We start from the raw sequence: 22,097 nt of genomic DNA on the forward strand, positions 1-22,097 counted from the left end.
CATTTCGTAAAAATACACAGCATACACTAATCGAAAGACACAGATCCTGTGAATACAGACAATATTTCAGATTTTCTAAGTGTCTTACAGCGAAAACACAATAAATCGTTATATTAGCATAGCACATAGCACATAGCAGCCCAGCATTTATTCTAGCCAAAGTGAGCGATAACGTCAACATCGCCAAAATATATTAATTTTTTCACTAACCTTCTCAGAATTCTTCAGATGACACTCCTGTAACATCATATTACACAATCCATATAGAGTTTGATCGAAAATGTTTATATTTAGCCACCAAAATCATGGTTAGACAATGTGAAATGTAGCCCAGCTGGTGAGAAAATGTCCGTGCGCCATATTAGACAGTGATCTACTCTTATACATAAATACTCATAAACGTGACTAAAAAATATAGGGTGGACAGGGATTGATAGACAATTTAATTCTTAATACAATCGCGGAATTACATTTTTTAAATTATCCTTACTTTTCAATACAGTTTGCGCCAAGCGAAGCTACGTCAAAAAACATGGCGTCCTAAGCCACTAACATTTTTCGACAGAAACACGATTTATCATAATAAAAATGTCCTACTTTGAGCTGTTCTTCCATCAGTATCTTGGGCAAAGGATCCTTTCTTGGGTCTAATCGTCTTTTGGTGGAAAGCTATCCTCTTGCCATGTGGAAATGCCAACTGCGTTCGGGATGAACTGGAAGCGTGCCCAGCAATTCACAGCGTTTCAGAAATAAATGTCCCAAAATCGCACTAAACGGATATAAATTGCTATAAAACGCTTTAAATTAACTACCTTATGATGTTTTTAACTCCCATAACGAGTAGAAACATGACCAGAGTAATATTACTCCCTCCACTAATGCTTGGAACAAGTGCGGGTCGATGTCCTCCAGGCGCATTACGCAGCAAGAAAAGAGTTCCTAGCTACAGGGTTTTTTAATTTGTAGTGCCTGTGAACGCGCAATCGACCCCATTCAAATCGTCATCACGTAAAGGCATCCAGGGGAAGACGTAAGCAGTGTCCGTATACTCATAGCAATAACTGCGGCCTTTTAACTGACTCCAGATCAGGGGCCAAAATTTCTGAAATCTGACTCCATGTCAGGGAAATTGCTGTAGAATGACTTCTGTTCCACTTAGAGACAAAATTTCAACTCCTATAGAAACTATAGACTGTTTTCTATCCAATAATAATAATAATATGCATATTGTACGATCAAGAATTTTGTGGGAAGCCGTTTCAAAAATTACACGATTAGCATAAATAGTGACAACAGCGCCCCCATCCTCAACAGGTTAAGAAGCACGATTTGGCGGGACACGTTTCGAAAGACGCATGACTCGACCTTCGCCTCTCCCGAGCCTGCTGGGCAGTTGCAGCGATGAGACAAGACCGTAATTCGACTGCAATTGGATTCGCATACCGCCCCAACAGATTCACAGATGACGCAATCTCAATCGCACTCCACACTGCCATTTCCCACCTGGACAAAAGGAACACCTAAGTGACTATGCTGTTCATTGACTAAAGTTCAGCGTTCAACACCATATTGCCCACAAAGCTCATCACTAAGCTATTTACTCTGGGACTAAACATCTCCCACTGCAACTGGATCCTGGACTTCCGGACGGGCCGCCCCCAGGTGGTAAGTGTGGGCATCAACACATATGCCACGTTGATTCTCAACACTGGGGCCCTTTACTCCTTTACCCCTCCTTTACTCTCTGTTCACCCACGATTGCGTGGCCAAGCACGACTCCAACACTATCATTAAGTTTGCTGACGACACAACGGTGGCAGGCCTGATCACCGACAACGATGAGACAGCCTATAGGGAGGAGGTCAGAGACCTGGCAGTGGGGTGCGCCTTGAGGTCGGATGCCAAGCAGTTGTCTTAACAAGTGGTGATGCAGCCAGTCCAGATGCTCTCAATGGGGCCGAGCTCCCTGCCATCCAGAATCTCTATACCAGGCGGTGTCAGAGGAAGGCCCTAAAAATTGTCAAAGTTTCAAGCCACCCAAGTCATAGACTGTTCTCTCTGCTACTGCATGGAAAGCAGTACCGATGCACCAAGTCTGGAACCAACAGGACCCTGAACAGCTTTTACCCACAAGCCATAAATTGCTAAATAGTTCATTAAATAGTTAACCAAATAGCTACCAGGACTATTTGCATTGACCCTTTTTGCACAAACTTTTTTAACTCATCACATACCTTGCTGTTACTGTTTACTATCTAATTATTTTACTTACCTTTATTTCAACAGGGAAATCATATTGAGACTAAAGTGTCTTTTACAAATGAGCCCTGTACAATACAAAAAAGAAGCATGTTGTCACGCCATGACCTTAGTTATCTATGTTTTCCTGTATTATTTTGGTCAGGTCAGGGTGTGACGAGGGTGGGTTCGTGTCTATGTGTAGTTGCCTGTCAGCACTCATATTGTATAGCTTCACGTTCGTTTTGTTATTTTGTTTAGTTTGTTCAGTGTTCAATCGTTTTAATAAATACAGTGTTCGCATACCACGCTGCGCCTTAGTCTCCTCATTACAACAAACGTGACAGAAGAACCCACCATAAAAGGACCAAGCAGCGTGAAAAGGAGGAGCAGAGTTTAATGGGGAAATGGACCTGGGAGGAGATACTGGATGGAGTAGGACCCTGGACACAGCCGGGGGAGTATCGCCTTTCTAAAGAGGAGATAGAGGCAGCGAAGGCGGAACGGCGATACTATGAAGAGAAGTACCGAGGGGACAGGACTCTGTCATGGAGGCAGGTAGAAACAGCACAGGAGGAAGGGCAACGATATGAGGGGACACGGCTAGCACGGAAGTCCGAGAGGCAGCCCCAATGAATTTTTTTTGGGGGGGGCACACGAGGAGATTGGCTGAGTCAGGTTGGAGACCTGAGCCAACTCCTCGTGCTTACGGTGGAGAGCGTGTAACTGGTCAGGCACCGTGTTATGCAGAGATGCGCAAGGTGTCTCCAGTTCGCATTCTTAGCCCGGTGCGCTCTATTCCAGCTCCTCGCATTTTCCGGGCTAGAATGGGCATCCAGCCAGGACGTATTGAGCCAGCTCTACGTTCCGGATCTCAAATGCGTCTCCACGGCCCAGTCCAGAGTCCAGAGTCCAGTACGTCCTGTTCCTCCTCCACGCACTCGCCCTGAGGTGCGTGTCCTCTGCTCGGTACCACCAATACCGGCACCACGCACCAGGCCTCTAGTGCGCCTCCAGAGTCCAGTACGTCCTGTTCCTCCCCCCCGCATTCGCCCTGAGGTGCGTGTCCTCAGCTCGGTACCACCAGTTCCGGCACACGTATCAGGCTTCCAGTGCACTTCCATAGTCCAGAGCTTTCGGCGACTGTACCCAGTCCAGAGCTTCCGACAACAGTACCCAGTCCAGAGCTTCCGGCGACAGTACCCAATCCAGAGCTTCCGGCGACAGTGTAGTTGTGTAGTTTCCTGTCAGCACTCGTATTATATAGCTTCACGTTCGTTTTGTTATTTTGTTTAGTTTGTTCATTGTTCATTAGTTTTAATAAATAGAATGTACGCATACCACCCTGCGCCTTGGTTTCCTCATTACAATGAACGTGACACATGTACAACAGGCATGTATAGATACTGTCACGACTTCAGCCGAGGCAGGCTCTCCTTCCCGTTCGGGTGGCGCTCGGCGGTCGTCGTCACCGGCCTACTAGCTGCTACTGACTCTTTTTCCTCCCCCTCCTTATGTGTTTATGGTTATCACCTGGTTTGAGGGAATTGGCAATCAGGGTGGCTTTATTAGTCAGCCAGCCTGTCTGCTTCTTTGTGCGGGATTGTTCGTCTGTTTCTTTGGATTTCGGGAGTAGTTCGTGTTTGTGTACTGGTTTTGTCTTCATGTTTGAAGACAGGTGTTTCTTTGACACCCAGTAGTCCGGTTTGGACATTTTTGGTATTGAAGCTCTGCTGTTCCTGCGTCTGATTCCACAAACACCCCGACACCTAGAGCGTTACAGATACACATAAACAAAGACAATATACACATTAAATACACATATAGATACATATAAATAAAGATCATTTACACATTAAATACACATATAGATACACATAAATAAAGACAATAAACACATTAAATACATATATATAGATACAAAACACAGTCAATTAAAACAAACACATACTCCGTTATTATAAAACGCATCTGTCAGTTGTCTGAATTTACCGAAGGACTCTAAAGCATCCAATGTAATCGTCTTTTGGAGATGATTCCCAACATAGGGTGCAAGGAAATGAATGGCCGATTTAGAGAAATATTTGTGCATATAACAGTTATATGTACATATGTGCCTCAATAACCTTGTACTCCGGCACATTGACTCAGTACTGGTACCCCTTTTATATAGCCAAGTTATTACTTTGTACCCCTGCGCATTCACTCAGTACTGGTACCCCTTGTATATAGCCAAGTTATTACTTTGTACCCCTGCACATTGACTCAGTACTGGTACTCCTTGTATATAGCCAAGTTATTACTTTGTACCCCTGCACATTCACTCAGTACTGGTACTCCTTGTATATAGCCAAGTTATTACCTTGTACCCCTGCGCATTCACTCAGTACTGGTACCCCTTGTATATAGCCAAGTTATTACCTTGTACCCCTGCACATTCACTCAGTACTGGTACTCCTTGTATATAGCCAAGTTATTACCTTGTACCCCTGCACATTCACTCAGTACAGGTACTCCTTGTATATAGCCAAGTTATTACCTTGTACCCCTGCACATTGACTCAGTACTGGTACTCCTTGTATATAGCCAAGTTATTACCTTGTACCCCTGCACATTCACTCAGTACTGGTACTCCTTGTATATAGCCAAGTTATTACTTTGTACCCCTGCACATTCACTCAGTACTGGTCCTCCTTGTATATAGCCAAGTTATTACCTTGTACCCCTGCACATTGACTCAGTACTGGTACTCCTTGTATATAGCCAAGTTATTACCTTGTACCCCTGCACATTCACTCAGTACTGGTACTCCTTGTATATAGCCAAGTTATTACTTTGTACCCCTGCACATTCACTCAGTACTGGTACTCCTTGTATATAGCCAAGTTATTACTTTGTACCCCTGCACATTCACTCAGTACTGGTACTCCTTGTATATAGCCAAGTTATTACTTTGTACCCCTGCACATTCACACAGTACTGGTACTCCTTGTATATAGCCAAGTTATTACTTTGTACCCCTGCACATTCACTCAGTACTGGTACCCCTTGTATATAGCCAAGTTATTACCTTGTACCCCTGCACATTCACTCAGTACTGGTACTCCTTGTATATAGCCAAGTTATTACTTTGTACCCCTGCACATTCACTCAGTACTGGTACTCCTTGTATATAGCCAAGTTATTACTTTGTACCCCTGCACATTCACTCAGTACTGGTACTCCTTGTATATAGCCAAGTTATTACTTTGTACCCCTGCACATTCACTCAGTACTGGTACTCCTTGCATGAAGCCAAGTCATTGTTACATATTGTGTATCTATTATTACTTTAAATACTACATGTTTTACTTTTGTCATATTTTTCTATTTTCTTTCTGTCTGCATCGTTCGGGAGGGACCGTATGTAAACATTTCACTGTTAGTCCACACCTGTTGTTTACGAAGCGTGTGACGAATAACATTTGATTTGATATAAAGCAGAGGTAAACCTCCTTCCTACCTTTGTCATCACTATTTTACTGTAACAGTACCAGTTACCAGTCTCCTCAAAACATATGTTATTTATTTCAAGGGACTTCCTGGTCAAATAAAAGTTCAATTAAATTAAATAAAAATAGCTAACCTGAGAAGGCTAACAACACCTGCGTCACAGAAAAAGAATGAAAGCATTACAGGACTCCAGATTGAAAATAATAACTTGTTTTGGGGCTCTGACGCTCTTTAGAATGGTTGGAAGATGTCATGAAGAATACTGCTCAGGGATTGGCTAAAATGGATGGTGCGTTTGGTCTTCTAGGGACTGTATTGCGTGGGCAGATCAGGGAAGAGCGGTTAGGGTGTAGGGGGCAAGACGATTAGCCACTCCAGGCTTGGCTATGGCCCTATCTGTGCATGAGACTTACCAGCACCTCCTATAATAGGTCTTATTAGAATAATGGCGGTAGTTATAGGACCTTTTCTTGCAGGTCATTCTATCAATCTCCATGTTGAATAGAATTCTGTCAGCAAGTGGTTTTGCGAGAGGAAATGACTGCTTGTGGATACTACGGATTGCTTATGTTTGTTAGGGGCAATTCCACGTTAACATATTGATGCTGAGACTAAGATTTCTCACTTTAAAATGTATGCCAGACACAAATCTATGATTGTTAAGTTAATCAAACCATACAACTCTATGCACAATGACTACTTTTAACAATTTCCACAGGACATTTTACAAAAACACATTTACTTGAAGAACAGTACAGATGCAAAGTTTTGTAACAGAATGACGTTTTTTTGCTGTATGTGTGGTGGAATTGCCCTTATCTGCATTTAAAAAGAGATAAACAGCCATTATAGGCAGCATATCAAACAAGAGAATAATGATTAACAAGTTTATTAATCAGACACTATTAAAGGTGCACTATGCAGAAATTGCATATTTTCCTGCTTGCTAAAATTTTAATAGTTAGCCTAATGTCAGTTTATGTGACACAACAAACAGTCATTTGTGTAGAGAATCATTGTCTCGTCTAAACCGCTGTGAACTATATTTTCCACAAACAAAAATATTGTATTTTCAGCTGTTTGAAGCTGGTGTACAAAACTGAAAATAAAAGATGCAAAAACTAAACTTAAGCGCACACAGAACAGATCTACCGCTTCTTATACTTGGTTTCAATGAGAATGACAGATCTAGTACTTACATTTCTACGTCAATTTGGTCAGGTCTCCCAAAAGTTACATATTGTAGCTTTAAAGGTCGTTTTTATCTCAATATCAAATCATTTCTGGGTAACAATTAATAACCTTGCTGTGATTGTTTTCAAATAAAATGGTCAAAAATAAACAAAAATAGCTTCTTAGCAAATATACATTACTCAAGCAAGAATTTGGCTAGGACTGTCTGGGAATGGCCTGAGTGAGGAGGGGAAAACTGAAAACTAAATGTTATTGGCAGAGATGCTCTTTCTTATTGGTCTATTAACTAATTTACCGCCTGGTGATGTCACCAGGAAGGCTAAAACTCAACCCTGCCAAAACAGGCTGAAATTTCAGACAGTCTTTTTCAAACAGCTCTTCCACTGGAGCATTATCATCATTTTATATATATATATATATATAAAACACAGAAATATCTTGTTTTTGACTGCACTGGGCCTTTAACCCGTAAGAGTCTAAGCCAGTGGAGGGGTGGGGTACTATTAAGCTGTACGGAATTGTTTTAAGAAGGTCATACGAAGGTTAATTTTTGTCTATTTGAATTCGAATTTTTAAACCCCTTGAAGTATAAATTTTTTTTATGAAAAAATTATTTTAAATTAATGTTGGGGCCTTACTGCTTTTATCCCAAACAAACACATTAAAAAACAGATTCACTACATGGAACAACAGATAGTCCCCCCCAAAAAGGAGGTTTGTTCTGAAGTGTCTGTCCTATATCTGAGAGATATACAGGACGTTGGTGGTACCTTAATTGGGAAGGACGGGCTCGTGGTAATGGTCATAATAGTTTGTAGGCCAAACCGTTTGGACGCTACAGACTTTTTTGTGAGAAGAGGGATTTTCTGGATGTCTCATGTTCTGACAAACACTGCTCAAGCTCTGTCACTTTTCACCGCAGACGCGGAAGTGTTACATAGGCAGATGCGTTGGATTGAGACGCATCCAATGCAAAAAAAACCTCTGATATATCTAGCTTAAACTGACAGATTTTTGGGGGGATGTTTTTAATATGAGGGTGCGGACATTGACCTTAGGGTTAACGTGAGTCATTGACTAGCCTGTCAGGTTGGTAAGCCTACTGAGCACTAATGGCTTGACTATTCGGCCTGGTTGGATAGTCAATTGTTGGCAAGTCTATTTGGCACTTTTGGCTATTGGAAGGTTTGAGCTAGCACAGTCTGTTTGGCTTGAGGGACTATCAATTTGACATAAGCTCAGGCTAGCTTGTTAAGCACTGAGCATTGTCTGCGATGCTAATCTGAATGATGATGCTAATGGTGTTGTTGTTTTTGTTTGTCCACAGGAGGGCGCTGTGGTGGCCTTGTTTAAGATCTGCCGGCAGGACTGCTTCAGCGACCTCTACCCACACGCCCTGAGGGCGGTGGCCTCCATATGTTGCGTGGAGGAGGGCATCAATCAGCTGGAGAAGGTAGTGTAGTGCATAGACACTAGCACACACACACATTCAGAGGTTGGTTCTCACCGATGATGGCAGTGGCATATGTCCAGCATGCTCTCCAGAAATCTGCCAGGTGCTGGGTGGAGGTGTGGTTTGTCAACACTACTGGTGTCTGATACACAAACAAAAAGATTTGCACAGAAACATATGGATGCAGGTGCAAACTGACACACACATGGAACCATACAACCATAAAACCATACAAACGTACACAAAAATGTATTTACTAATAAGCAGCAGAACACAGACAGACCAACAGACAGATAGACAGACAGACATCTTTCCATTGGTCTGCTGGAGTGAGAGCTTCGGTGGGAGATGTTTAGTTTTCCAGTGGGCATGTATAAATGCTCAACTACTACATGCCTCACTATTAGGCCTCACACGCACAGCATATTTTTACAGGGGCGCAAGTTTATTTTCACAGGTGAAAACATGCTAACAATGAGAGTAGCGGAATGCTTTTAATTTTTTTAAATGTATTTTAAAAATATTTTCTTTAGGAGGTAGATCAGCTTTAACATTGCAGATAGACTGTAGCTTCCGTCAATGTAATTGTCTGCATCATTTCCAATCCCACATATATTTTTGGGGTAAATACATGTATTTATATACATCAAATCAAATGTATTTATAAAGCCCTTCTTACATCAGCTGATATCTCAAAGTGCTGTACAGAAACCCAGCCTTAAACCCCAAACTGCAAGCAATGCAGGTGTAGAAGCACGGTGGCTAGGAAAAACTCCCTAGAAAGGCCAAAACCTAGGAAGAAACATAGAGAGGAACCAGGCTATGAGGGGTGGCCAGTCCTCTTCTGGCTGTGCCGGGTGAAGATTATAACAGAACATGGCCAAGATGTTCAAATGTTCATAAATGACCAGCATGGTCAAATAATAATAACCACAGTAGTTGTCGAGGGTGCAACAGGTCAGCACCTCAGGAGTAAATGTCAGTTGGCTTTTCATAGCCGATCATTGAGAGTATCTCTACTGCTCCTGCTGTCTCTAGAGAGTTGAAAACAGCAGGTCTGGGACAGGTAGCACGTCCGGTGAACAGGTCAGGGTTCCATAGCCGCAGACAGAACAGTTGAGACATACATACATACATATACACTACCGTTTAAAAGTTTGGGGTCACTTCGAAATGTCCTTGTTTTTGAAAGAAAATCAACTTTTTTTCTCATTAAAATAACATCAAATTGATCAGAAATACAGTGTAGACATTCTTAATGCTTATTTTATTTTTTATTTTATTTTCCTTGTTGGACATAAAAGACTTTAAAAACACCAGCAAATCAGCTCCAAGTTATTTTAATTTAGGAAATCTGTTCCCAAGTCTTACCACATATAATAGAGAGAGACGTGATCGTATACAAATGTAAGCAAGAATTTAAATTATTTTGTTTTAATAAAACGTTATATCTGTTTGGGCTTCTTGTAGTCATTATGCAGTCTACAAATTATTTGTAATTCTAAACTGGGTGGTTCGAGCCCTGAATGCTGATCGGCTGACAGCTATGGTATATCCCCGTGTGGCTCAGTTGGTAGAGCATGGCGCTTGCAACGCCAGGGTTGTGGGTTCGATTCCCACTGGGGGCCAGTACAAAAAAAAGTATGAATGTATGTACTTGTAAGTCGCTCTGGATAAGAGCGTCTGCTAAATGACTTAAATGTAAATGTATATCAGTCCATATACCATGGTTATGACAAAACATTTATTTCTACTGCTCTAATTACGTTGATAACCAGTTTATAATATCAATAAGGCTCCTTGGGGGTTTGTGGCATATATATCCAGGCACTTCGTATTGCGTGGTGCTTAAGAACAGCCTTTAGCCGTGGTATATTGGCCATATACCACACCTCCTCAGGCCTTATTGCTTAATTATGTTCCTGCCCCGACCATCACTCAAGAAAAAAATCAGTCTGAATCAAGTTGATGATCCCTGCTATATACACTGCTCAAAAAAATAAAGGGAACACTTAAACAACACAATGTAACTCCAAGTTACATTGGCCTGCTGGAGGTCATTTTGCAGGGCTCTGGCAGTGCACCTCCTTGCACTAAGGCGGAGGTAGCGGCCCTGCTGCTGGGTTGTTGCCCTCCTACGGCCTCCTCCACGTCTCCTGATGTACTGGCCTGTCTCCTGGTAGCGCCTGCATGCTCTGGACACTACGCTGACAGACACAGCAAACCTTTTTGCCACAGCTCGCATTGATGCGCCATCCTGGATGAACTGCACTACCTGAGCCACTTGTGTAGGTTGTAGACTCCGTCTCATGCTACCACTAGAGTGAGAGCACCGCCAGCATTCAAAAGTGACCAAAACATCAGCCAGGAAGCATAGAAACTGAGAAGTGGTCTGTGGTCACCACCTGCAGAATCACTCCTGTTTTGGGGGGTGTCTTGCTAATTGCCTATAATTGCCACCTTTTGTCTATTCCATTTGCACAACAGCATGTGAAATTTATTGTCAATCAGTGTTGCTTCCTAAGTGGACAGTTTGATTTCACAGAAGTGTGATTGACTTGGAGTTACATTGTGTTGTTTAAGTGTTCCCTTTATTTTTTTGAGCAGTGTACATTTTACAGGCAAAGTATATTTTACATTTGTTATGTTGTTGTTATTAGTCCAACCCTTCAGCTCCATTCAACCCCTCCCATCTATCTCTTAACTAAAGGATTGGCCCCTTTTTTTTCACCTAAAATGACATACACAAATCTAACAGCCTGTAGCTCAGGCCCTGAAGCAAGGATATGCATTTTCTTGGTACCATTCACTTTGTAGTTTGTGGAAATGTTAAAGTAATGTAGGAGAATATAACACATTAGATCTGGTAAAAGAAAATACAAAGAAAAAAACGACCTTTTTTTCTATTTGTTTTGTACTATCAGCTTTGAATTGCAAGAGAAAAGCCATAATGTATTATGCCAGCCCAGGTGCAATTTAGATTTTGGCCACTAGATGGCAGCAGTGTATGTGCAAAGTTTTAGACTGCAAGGAACCATTGCATTGTGTTCAAAATGTTGTATCAAGACTGGCAAAATGTGACTAATTTGTTAATTAATAACTTTTCATGTTCAAAACTGTGCACATTTCTCAAACAATAGCATGGTATTCTTTCACTGTAATAGCTACTCTAAATAGTACAGTGCAGTTAGATTAACAATCATTTAAGCTTTCTGCCAATTTCAGATATATCTATATCCTGGGAAACGTTCTTGTTATTTACAACCTCATGCTAATCGCATCAACTGTCCCGCAGAAGAAGTTAACACCATCCAGATTAGATTTCTATTTGCCATATGTTTTTGAACTGTGCTGTGATGTTTCACACAAGTTCTGAACCTTTCTATTCTCATAGCTTCTACGGATTGTAAATTAAAGATAAAATGTTTTGCTAAATGTATTATTATATTATTAATCAATTGACTATGCCTGTTCAAGTCACCCAGTATTGCTATCTGCAGTGTTAGCTCTGAGTAAATGTTGCAATTCTTCAGCCATTCCTGGACATGTGACCAAAAATGAGCTACATATGGTCAGTACCAAAATAAATGATTTAATGACCTCGCAACAAAATATGCAGAGCTGGGAAGGTTGTATCCGCATATATATAACATTTTGTTGGTTGCAAGAATTTTGTATAGTCATTTACATAGAACAATTTAAAGTTTTGAATCTGGTGTTGTTTTGCGTGTCAATTTGTAAACCATGTGCCATGGAATCGGTACATCGAAGATCTCTACCCAATTATTTTGCAATCTATATGGCACAGCTGTCCATTTTTTGTCCTTCAATGAAACTGGTATATATTTTAATTTATCACATTTTTCTTTAAAAACCTCTACGGGATCAGTGTCCCTAAACCGGGATGGTTGTTGCTAACATGCGCTAATGTGACTAGAATGACACCGTAAGTATAAGCCAAATTTCCAGGACATAGACATTTCTGGGCAGAAAGCTTAATTACTTGTTAATCTAACTGCACTGTCCAATTTACACTAGCTATTACAGTGCAAAAATACCATGCTATTGTTTGAGGAGAGTGCACAACAACAAAACGCTTTTATCACGGCAACTGGTTTGATACATTCACCTCTGAAGGTAAATCATGTATTTACATTCAGTAATCTTGCTCTGATTTGTCATTCTGAGAGTCCCAGAGATAAAAGGTTGCATCATTTTGTTTGATAAAATCAATTTTTACATTCAAATGTTGGAACTGGGATCTACAGTTTTTATTTTTTATTTAACCTTTATTTAACTAGGCAAGTCAGTTGAAAGATATGAATGAGAAGTTCATCTCAGTGCAGCTTATTTCGGGGAGATGGACGGGAGAGGTGGGCGGAAGATGGGATTGTTCCCGTCGATGGGCCGTGCCGGCACGCTGGTGAAGTATTAGCAGACAGGAATACGGAGTTGTCCTATCATCAAGCTCATAGTGATGTTCTACAGGAAATGTCGCTGACAAGTGTGTCTAGGATGGATACTTTGTATGAGCGAAACAATTCTACTCACGCTGAAAGTTTTTCGTAGACATTTTCACAGAGAGACAAAAAAGCTAAAAGTGACAATTATTGCAATGTTTTTCTGTTTGGGTACTCTGTATTTTAACACTGGTCGCTTCCATTATAGACTTGACCGTCAAATCCTTCAAAAGGTAGAGTTATACAGGTTATCTGTTTTGAGGTAAAATCTTTTGCTAATATTAATAAAAGGTTTAGTTTTATTCCACAGTATATTTGCCGGGTCACCGGCACTACTGCTCAAAGATGCAAGGTCTCTAAGGTACTGTTTATTATGGTAGTGGGAAGTGCACCAGAACTTTGTCTGCGCAACATTGCCACCATGTGGATAAATATTTTATTTCCAAACCTGGATGAAAAAGTTCACTGTATAGACAAGTATCACTCTACTCAACTTCCTTTGGTTTTCTCTGTGTCTCTCTTTGTGTCTCTCTCTGTGCTTCTCTCTCTGTCTCTCTCTCTCTCTCTCTATCTCTCTGTCTCTCTGTCTCTCTCTCTCTCTCTCTCTCTCTCTCTCTCTCTCTCTCTCTCTCTCTCTCTCTGTGTCTCTCTGTGTCTCTCTGTGTCTCTCTCTGTCTCTCTCTGTCTCTCTCTGTCTCTCTCTGTCTCTCTCTGTCTCTCTCTCTCTCTCTCTCTCTCTCTCTCTCTCTCTCTCTCTCTCTCTCTCTCTCTCTCTCTCTCTCTCTGTTTCTCTCTGTGTCTTTCTGTCTCTCTCTCTCTCTCTCTCTCTCTCTCTCTCTCTCTCTCTCTCTCTCTCTCTCTCTCTCTCTCTCTCTCTCTCTCTCTCTCTTTCTCACACACATCTGCATATACACAGAACCATGTTATGTGTGTATTTTACTTTGCCTACCCCTAAACAACGCCCCCGAACATATGCACATCAACCCACACCTCTCGACCATCTCAAACAATGTCCAATTAGAATTCAGATAAAAGCAGGAGGGGGGTGAACATCCACACTTTTTTCCCCCATCGTGACTAATTATATAATCGCCAAGCCCAGCGCTTTTTCTACCGTTATAAAATCAGATTTTATTGGAATACTCCTGTTTCACTTAACTATATTACGAGACAAAGACATTGGGTCTGCACCAACGAGGTGACAATTTTGAGAGACACGTGAATCACATTCCCCCAAACCTGATGTGCACGTGTTGGGGAAATGGTAGGCGAGATCTGTGAGCCCTCAGCCCCAGAGGGAGATGGCCGTAACATTGTAGTGGTGTTGTTTAATCGTGATGGCTTTATGGGCAGAACTGCTAAGTCTCAACCGGGTTGGCACCGGACACTTAACCAGGGATAAGCTGGACACTTTATCAGGGTTGACCCAGGACACTTAACTATCTGTCTGGACCGCCTAAAAATAGAGCCTACTATAGAGGGATTCTTAGATGAATCAAAGGCAGCTATCAATCCAATGAGATGCTCGGGGCTTGTTACATCATATGTGGTTATACTGTACTTGGCCAGGTTCTTCTTCTTTTTTATGTTGGACTTCTTCGATGAATTCCAAATGGACTTGTGTGTGTTGTACTGTGTGTGTGTGTGTGTGTGTGTGTGTGTGTGTGTGTGTGTGTGTGTGTGTGTGTGTGTGTGTGTGTGTGTGTGTGTGTGTGTGTGTGTGTGTGTGTGTGTGTGTGTGTGTGTAGCCTGGTGGAGAGGAAAAGGAAAAGGGGGATACCTAGTCAGTTGTACAACTGAATGTATTCAACTGAAATGTGTCTTCCTCATTTAACCCAACCCCTCTGAATCAGAGAGGTGGGGGGCTGCCTTAATCAACATCCACATCTTCAGCGCCCGGGGAACAGTGGGTTAACTGCCTTGCGTATTATCCTTATGTTTAGTATTAGATGATTGGACATAACAGAATGTGCTTGTCATTGTGTGCTATGCATGTGCGTCACCCTTCATATAGGTGGATGGGATCCTGTGCTTGGCGGACATCCTGACCGATGAGAACAGAGCTGAGTCGGCGAGGGCAGAGGCAGCGGCAGTGGTGGCCCAGATCACCTCGCCCCACCACACCTCCACCCAGCACCTGGGCAGCTTCCTGGAGAGCATGGAGGACATTGTCACCGCTCTCATCAGTGAGTGCATGGCTGCTCTACTGCATGGCTGCTCTACTGCATGGCTGCTCTACTGCAGGGCTGCTCTACTGCAGGGCTGCTCTACTGCATGGCTGCTCTACTGCATGGCTGCTCTACTGCAGGGCTGCTCTACTGCATGGCTGCTCTACTGCAGGGCTGCTCTACTGCATGGCTGCTCTACTGCATGGCTGCTCTACTGCATGGCTGCTCTACTGCATGGCTGCTCTACTGCATGGCTGCTCTACTGCAGGGCTGCTCTACTGCATGGCTGCTCTACTGCATGGCTGCTCTACTGCAGGGCTGCTCTACTGCATGGCTGCTCTACTGCAGGGCTGCTCTACTGCATGGCTGCTCTACTGCAGGGCTGCTCTACTGCATGGCTGCTCTACTGCAGGGCTTTGATATGGCTAGATCAGTGTGTTCATTCTGAAACACTTTAAAGGAAAAATAAGAGAACGGGCAGCTCCTTCACTTAGTTTTGGGATGGGGATGCAGAAATGTAACCACTCAAATTCAAAGGTAGAGCTATGAATGTAAGGTCCATGAGGTCAAGGTGATATTTGAAGATGAATGTTTGTGTGTTTCCTCCAGAGTTGTGCGGGAGTGCCTCCTGTGGCGAGGTCTTCCTCCTGGCGTCTGCTGCCCTTGCCAACATCACATTCTTCGACAGCATGGCCTGTGAGATCCTCCTCCAGCTCAACGCCATCCACATCCTCCTCCAGGCATGCAAAGACCGCCAGAGAGTTGATACTCCCTACTCTAAAGATCAGGTAGGGGACATGCTGATCTACATGTAGATCATTGCTCAACCAAGACCATGGTTTTAGTAGTGATTGGTTAAAATGCTGCGCACGGGAAAGGGATGGGACCTACCCTGTTACATATGTATGTAAACACCTTCATGTAAATTATCTTCCTAATTTCCTAAGAGGGCATTCCATAAAAACAGATTTACCATCATTCAAAGTACTGTAGAATTTGAGTAATTCATGCCCAGCACTGCCATATTTTACAAGGAGGCATGCTAAAATGTGTTGAGTGTTGTCAAATCTCTGGTATGCCCTGTTGACTGTGGTCCGTTTAGGTGGTTACCATCTTGGCAAACCTCTCTGTTTTCGAGCAGTCTGCACCTGAAGTCCTGCAAGAGAAAGGTACGCAAAAACCTGTTTTTACCAGTATTTGATGTATGTGAAGGAGACTAACATCATGTTAAACATCTCCACACATGTATTCACTGGTCATGACAGAGACATTGATTAATATCAAAGGAGGGAGATGACAGAGAGATGACAATCAGAGATACATTTTTTTTATTGCAATTCTCTTATAATCCTCAAGATGACAACGTAAACCCACATTTCTGCCATGTTGCCTGCTTCCTCAACCCTCTTAGTCTCTGTCCACTGACTCTTTCTTGTTGATGTTGTGTATTAAAGCCCCTGACTCCATGTTTGATTAGTCTTTTTCTCCTGTTTCTCTCGTCCTATGTTTGTCTGTGTGTGATGTGTCTACGTCCCCTGTCTGTCTGTGTGTGATGTGTCTACTTCCTCTGTCTGTCTGTGTGATGTGTCTACGTCCTCTGTCTGTCTGTGTGTGATGTGTCTACTTCCTCTGTCTGTCTGTGTTGTGTGTCTACTTCCTCTGTCTGTCTGTGTTGTGTGTCTACGTCCTCTGTCTGTCTGTGTTGTGTGTCTACTTCCTCTGTCTGTCTGTGTGTTGTGTGTCTACATCCTCTGTCTGTCTGTGTGTTGTGTGTCTACGTCCTCTGTCTGTCTGTGTGTGATGTGTCTACGTCCTCTGTCTGTCTGTGTGTGATGTGTCTACGTCCTCTGTCTGTCTGTGTGTGGTGTGTCTACTTCCTCTGTCTGTCTGTGTTGTGTGTCTACATCCTCTGTCTGTCTGTGTGTTGTGTGTCTACTTCCTCTGTCTGTCTGTGTGTTGTGTCTACATCCTCTGTCTGTCTGTGTGTTGTGTGTCTACATCCTCTGTCTGTCTGTGTGTTGTGTGTCTACTTCCCCTGTCTGTCTGTGTTGTGTGTCTACGTCCCCTGTCTGTCTGTGTTGTGTGTCTACGTCCCCTGTCTGTCTGTGTTGTGTGTTGTGTCTGCTAGGTGTTGAGAGACTGCTCCAGCTGCTGGGTGAGAAGCCGTCCTCCTCTAGTCCATCGGAGGGCGCCGCGTGCGAGAGGGTCCAGCAGAAAGCCGCTGTCACACTGGCCCGTCTGAGCAGAGACCCGGACATAGCCCAAACAGCCATCCAGCTGCAAGGTAGAGGCCCTCGCTCTGAAGTCAAGTTTCCCCTAGGTACAGATCTAGGATCAGCCTCCCCAAATTCAAATCTTAACCATTAGTGGGGGAAATGCTAAACTGCCCCAAGATCAGTGTCTAGGAGCAACTTCCCCCTACTCCATATGCTTCTCTGCTACCTAAGCAGATAGTATTTAGACCACTTCAAATCAAATCAAATTGTATTTGTCACATGTGCCAAATAACAGGTGTAGACCTTACAGTGAAATGCTTACTTACAAGCCCTAACCAACAATGCCATTTTAAAAAAAAGACCTTAAAGAAAATACAAATAAGAAATAAAAGTAACAAATAATATCAAATAATATCCTATTTCTTCTTATTTGCATTCAATAACTCGACTAGGATGACCTTTCTTTGAAGTATTTTAGCGCTGTAAATCTTTATCTCAAACAGCATTTTGGTGTGATGAACGCATGTGTGTACCACTCTCAATAGAAGTTCACTCTGGGGTGGAAATGTGTTCCTAGGGAAGAGTTTCCTCAGGTCAAATCAGTCCCCATACTTTTCAACCCTTTTTTACTCTCTTAATCACAGTAGTCATAGGAACTACAGGAGGTTGGTGGCACATTAATTGGGGAGGCAGGCTCATAGTAATGGCTTTAATGGATTTAATGGAATGGTAAACGAACTCAACCAAATACATGGTTTCCATGTGGTTGATACTATTCCATTGACTCCATTCCAGACATTGTTATGATCCGTCCTCCTCTCAGCAGCCTCCTATGGTAGGAACTTTGTGTAGGTCAATGGACAACACAGTTTCTAAACTGACCATGGTCTTCCATTTCTCCAGCTGTCCCTCGACTAATCCAACTGTGTCGCTCACCAGCGGAGCGGAACAACAGTGACTCTGTACTAGTTGCATGTCTGGTAGGTGTATTTAAATAAGTGTTTGTATGGTTGTCTGTCTACAATAGTTGTTTTTCTGAGAATGTGTTTGAATGTGAACCAAAAATGTAAATAATATATTTCCTATACACATGGGCTACACTGTGTGAAGTACATTTTTTCCAGTGCATAAGTGTGTCTAATAACTTAATGAGAGGTTAATATCCACGGGGCAAAAAGACAGCAGTCCTTGATCTGAACCAGTCTTCTCACCATAAGGAGATCCCACTATATAAGGAAGCAGGTTGTGTTTAAACATATCATACCTATTCCTGTTCATCCTTTATCATTCAGTCAGCCTGATCATAATGGATAAGGCCAGATCACAGGCTAGATAAAGAGCTCTTTAGACCTGTGTAAAAGAGTCAGAGGCTTAATTAATATTGCTGGACGGTTCTTGCACATAAGGGCTCTCTCCTTCACTGTTTTACACTGCTTGTTATACTCAAGTACATTTAATAGGATTATTTGTTATCACCATTGCCAGGGGTTATAATGGAGATTTTGTCAGTGTTGAACCAGCCTTCAAAGACGGTTGGCTTCCAGAGAACATTTTGTTAACTAATATGTAGTAGATATTTGACATTCCCCTGTTGGAGTAGAACTGTAGTCTTATTTCATACTGCCATGCTCCCTCTCAGTTGTACTGTAACACAGAATACTGAAGCAGTCCTGCACTGCACAGTGTCAGTCAAACCTCAGCCCATCAATAAATAGCTGAAGGACTTATATCTGATAATCAGCAATATCTCGATCTGTAGTCTATATTGAACTATATCTATAGTGATCAATATTGATTTATTCTGTGCTACGTCATACGCTACAGTGCAGTCGATTAAATAGGTGTTGAATATCTTCAGTGATCCACCCCTCTCCCTGTGCTCTGCAGGCTGCCCTGAGGAGGCTGGCGACGGGGTGTCCAGACAGCATCGAGGCCACCGACCACCAGCAGCTGATCAAGCCCAGACTGGTGGACTCTTTCCTGCTGTGCTCCAACATGGAAGAGAGCTTTGTATGAGAAGAGAGCTTTATAGGATGATCCAGAGCGGAGGGGTTGGGTGCACAGGCACTGGAGGAGTCTCAGTGACCACTCACTCCAGCCTGAGACTTAAAAGCACACAAGACAAAGGAGGGGTTGCTGAAATCAGTCCCTATATCCCAAAGCACACATTAAATGTATACCCCAAAATCTGAGCATAAACGGAATTGCTGTTAATAATTACAGAACTGACATTCTCGGAGTATAAAACACCGAAACTCGGGGACATGTACATGTAGGCAGCATGCATGAAATGGTACTCATTGGTTATAACTCATCTCATAGCAACATTCATAGTGTACATGGGACCACCATGCATGAAATAAAAAGAATCAGTATTTTGTGTCAGCTGCCAATTTAATGGGTTGTTAAAATATTAGAAACTACTATTGTGTTCTGTTACTTATAGATAAGAATATGTTTAATGAGTTGTTGGTGGAACATACAGTATCTTCAAGGTATTTGATTACATTATCTCAAGTCTGTAGACTTAAATGTAATTTCCCTGTCTTGTTCAGGTGAGGTAGTAATATAGGTTCCTGATTTTAGTGTGCTGTTGTGAGCGGAAGGTGACTCCTAAAGGAGGTTTACTTGGAAACGAAGTGCTTTGAAATCTATAATATTGTATCTGTATTTCTTGTGTAACGGATGTGAAATGGCTAGCTAGTTAGCGGGTACGCGCTAGTAGCATTTCAATCAGTTACGTCACTTGCTCTGAGACTTTAAGTAGGGTTGCCCCTTGCTCTGCAAGGGACGTGGCCTTTGTGGAGCGATGGGTAACGATGCTTCGTGGGCGACCGTCGTTGATGTGTGCAGAGGGTCCCTGGTTCGCGCCCGGGGCGAGGGGATGGTTTAAAGTTATACTGTTACATTGGTGCTGTGACCCGGATCACTGGTTGCTGCGGAAAAGGAGGAGGTTGAAAGGGGGGTGAGTGTAACGGATGTGAAATGGCTAGCTAGTTAGCGGGTACGCGCTAGTAGCATTTCAATCAGTTACGTCACTTGCTCTGAGACTTTAAGTAGGGTTGCCCCTTGCTCTGCAAGGGCCGCAGCTTTTGTGGAGCGATGGGTAACAACGCATCGTGGGTGTCAGTTGTTGATGTGTGCAGAGGGTCCCTGGTTCGCGCCCGGGTCGGGGCGAGGGGATGGTTTAAAGTTATACTGTTATACTTGCCTTGGATCTAAAACATTGTATTTGCTACAAAGAAACATACATGTGTTGTAAGCCACAATCTCTATTAAATTACTATTATAATGTATGACATGCACATACTGTAATAAAGGGAAGAATATCTTATAATGGAATGTTGTATTTTTGTCACTGTCAAGACAGGTATCCATTCAGAAAGGGACCCCGTTGGAACTTCACTGCTGTGCTAAATGTGACCAGAGAAAACTAAGTGAAAACAAGAGTATCATGCCACACCAAAGGTAGAACTTGGCTCATCACAGCGAGACCACGTCAGAGGAGATTACTGTTAAATAATCAATGATGCCTTGTGTCCCTTCATAAGGCCTAATGAGGGTCCAAAGTCTGTAGCCATGCTTCTCTCACGAGAGCTGCTACAATGCCTGACGTACAGCACATCTCCAAGGAACAATGCTCCAGTTTCTTCTTTTATCACCAACAAAGATGGTGGGGGATGAACAAAGCCTTTGTCCGTGACTCAGAGAGAGAGAGAGCGGAGAGAGAGATGGAGTGGGTCCAAAGGTCCACTAGTGGCTTTGAACTATCAGGTCATGGATGTTTCAGAACCATGGGGACATGCACCATTCCTCCACTAGTACAGTATGATAGTAGTGGGGAGAGCAGCACGCTTTGTATTGTCATGTGTTTGATGAAAGTTCTCTCAACCTTTTCCTGTCCTTGGAGAGACAATTGAGGCCTTTCTCTCTGTGTCTGTTGCCTCATTTCACCTTAGGGCACAGGCTCAGCTCTGACTCTTTACTGTGGTCCAGCGTTGAAACAGTCAAGGCTGTGTGTGGTGTCTGGAGGAGGCATAGGGCTGTGAGGAGGCATAGGGCTGTGAGGAGGCATAGGGCTGTGAGGAGGCATAGGGCTGCGAGGAGGCATAGGGCTGCGAGGAGGCATAGGGCTGCGAGGAGGCATAGGGCTGCGAGGAGGCATAGGGCTGTGAGGAGGCATAGGGCTGCGAGGAGGCATAGGGCTGTGTTCAGAGAGCTTTGTGATGGACTCGGCTCCTGCTCTCTTTGTTGGAACCAAATTAAATATGTAGAGAGTGTGAGAGAACGATACACAGAGGAGAACAATACACAGAGGAGAACAGGACACAGAGGAGAACAATACACAGAGGAGAACAGGACACAGAGGAGAACAATACAGAGAGTAGAACAGGACATAGAGCAGGGGTGTCAAACTCATTCCACGGAGGGCCTAGTGTCTGCAGGTTTTTGTTTTTTCCTTTCAATAAAGCCCTAGACAACCAGGTGTGGGGAGTTCCTAACTAATTAGTGATGTTAATTCATCAATCAAGTACAAGGGAGGAGCGAAAACCCGCAGACACTCGGCCCCCCGTGGAATGAGTTTGACACCTATGACATAGAGGAACAGGGCACAGAGGCGAACAATACACAGAGGAGAACCGTACACAGGGTAGAACAGGACACAGTGGAAAACAGGACACAGAGGAGCTGAAAAAACTGGTTCTGTGATTGGAGCTATTTTGGCCAGGACCACAGCCAAGTATTGCAGCCTACAGATCTATGAGACTGACATTCAGGGCTCGGTTCAATCCATATTGCGTTACAGCATGATTGAAATGTAAAAAATGAGCAGTGCTGGCTCAATAGGGAATTTCCTTTAAATTTCAAGCGCACT

At 43.0% G+C, this 22,097-nt stretch overlaps 1 protein-coding gene across 1 annotated transcript in view; it reads left to right on the forward strand.

The window, feature by feature from the left end:
• Window positions 1–20,540, forward strand: part of LOC129854988 (protein inscuteable homolog) — a 43,397-nt gene extending 22,857 nt beyond the window's left edge. Inside the window, exons 6-12 of the mRNA XM_055922209.1 lie at window positions 8,252–8,377; window positions 14,852–15,023; window positions 15,615–15,793; window positions 16,108–16,174; window positions 17,134–17,289; window positions 18,125–18,201; window positions 19,109–20,540. Of these exons, the coding sequence (XP_055778184.1) occupies window positions 8,252–8,377; window positions 14,852–15,023; window positions 15,615–15,793; window positions 16,108–16,174; window positions 17,134–17,289; window positions 18,125–18,201; window positions 19,109–19,237 (906 nt within the window). The 3' untranslated portion in view covers window positions 19,238–20,540. The remainder of the gene's footprint in view (window positions 1–8,251; window positions 8,378–14,851; window positions 15,024–15,614; window positions 15,794–16,107; window positions 16,175–17,133; window positions 17,290–18,124; window positions 18,202–19,108) is intronic.
• The last annotated feature ends 1,557 nt before the right edge of the window (window positions 20,541–22,097 follow it).

Source organism: Salvelinus fontinalis, chromosome 5, assembly GCF_029448725.1.
Source record: "Salvelinus fontinalis isolate EN_2023a chromosome 5, ASM2944872v1, whole genome shotgun sequence".
Classification (NCBI taxonomy): Eukaryota; Metazoa; Chordata; class Actinopteri; order Salmoniformes; family Salmonidae; genus Salvelinus; species Salvelinus fontinalis.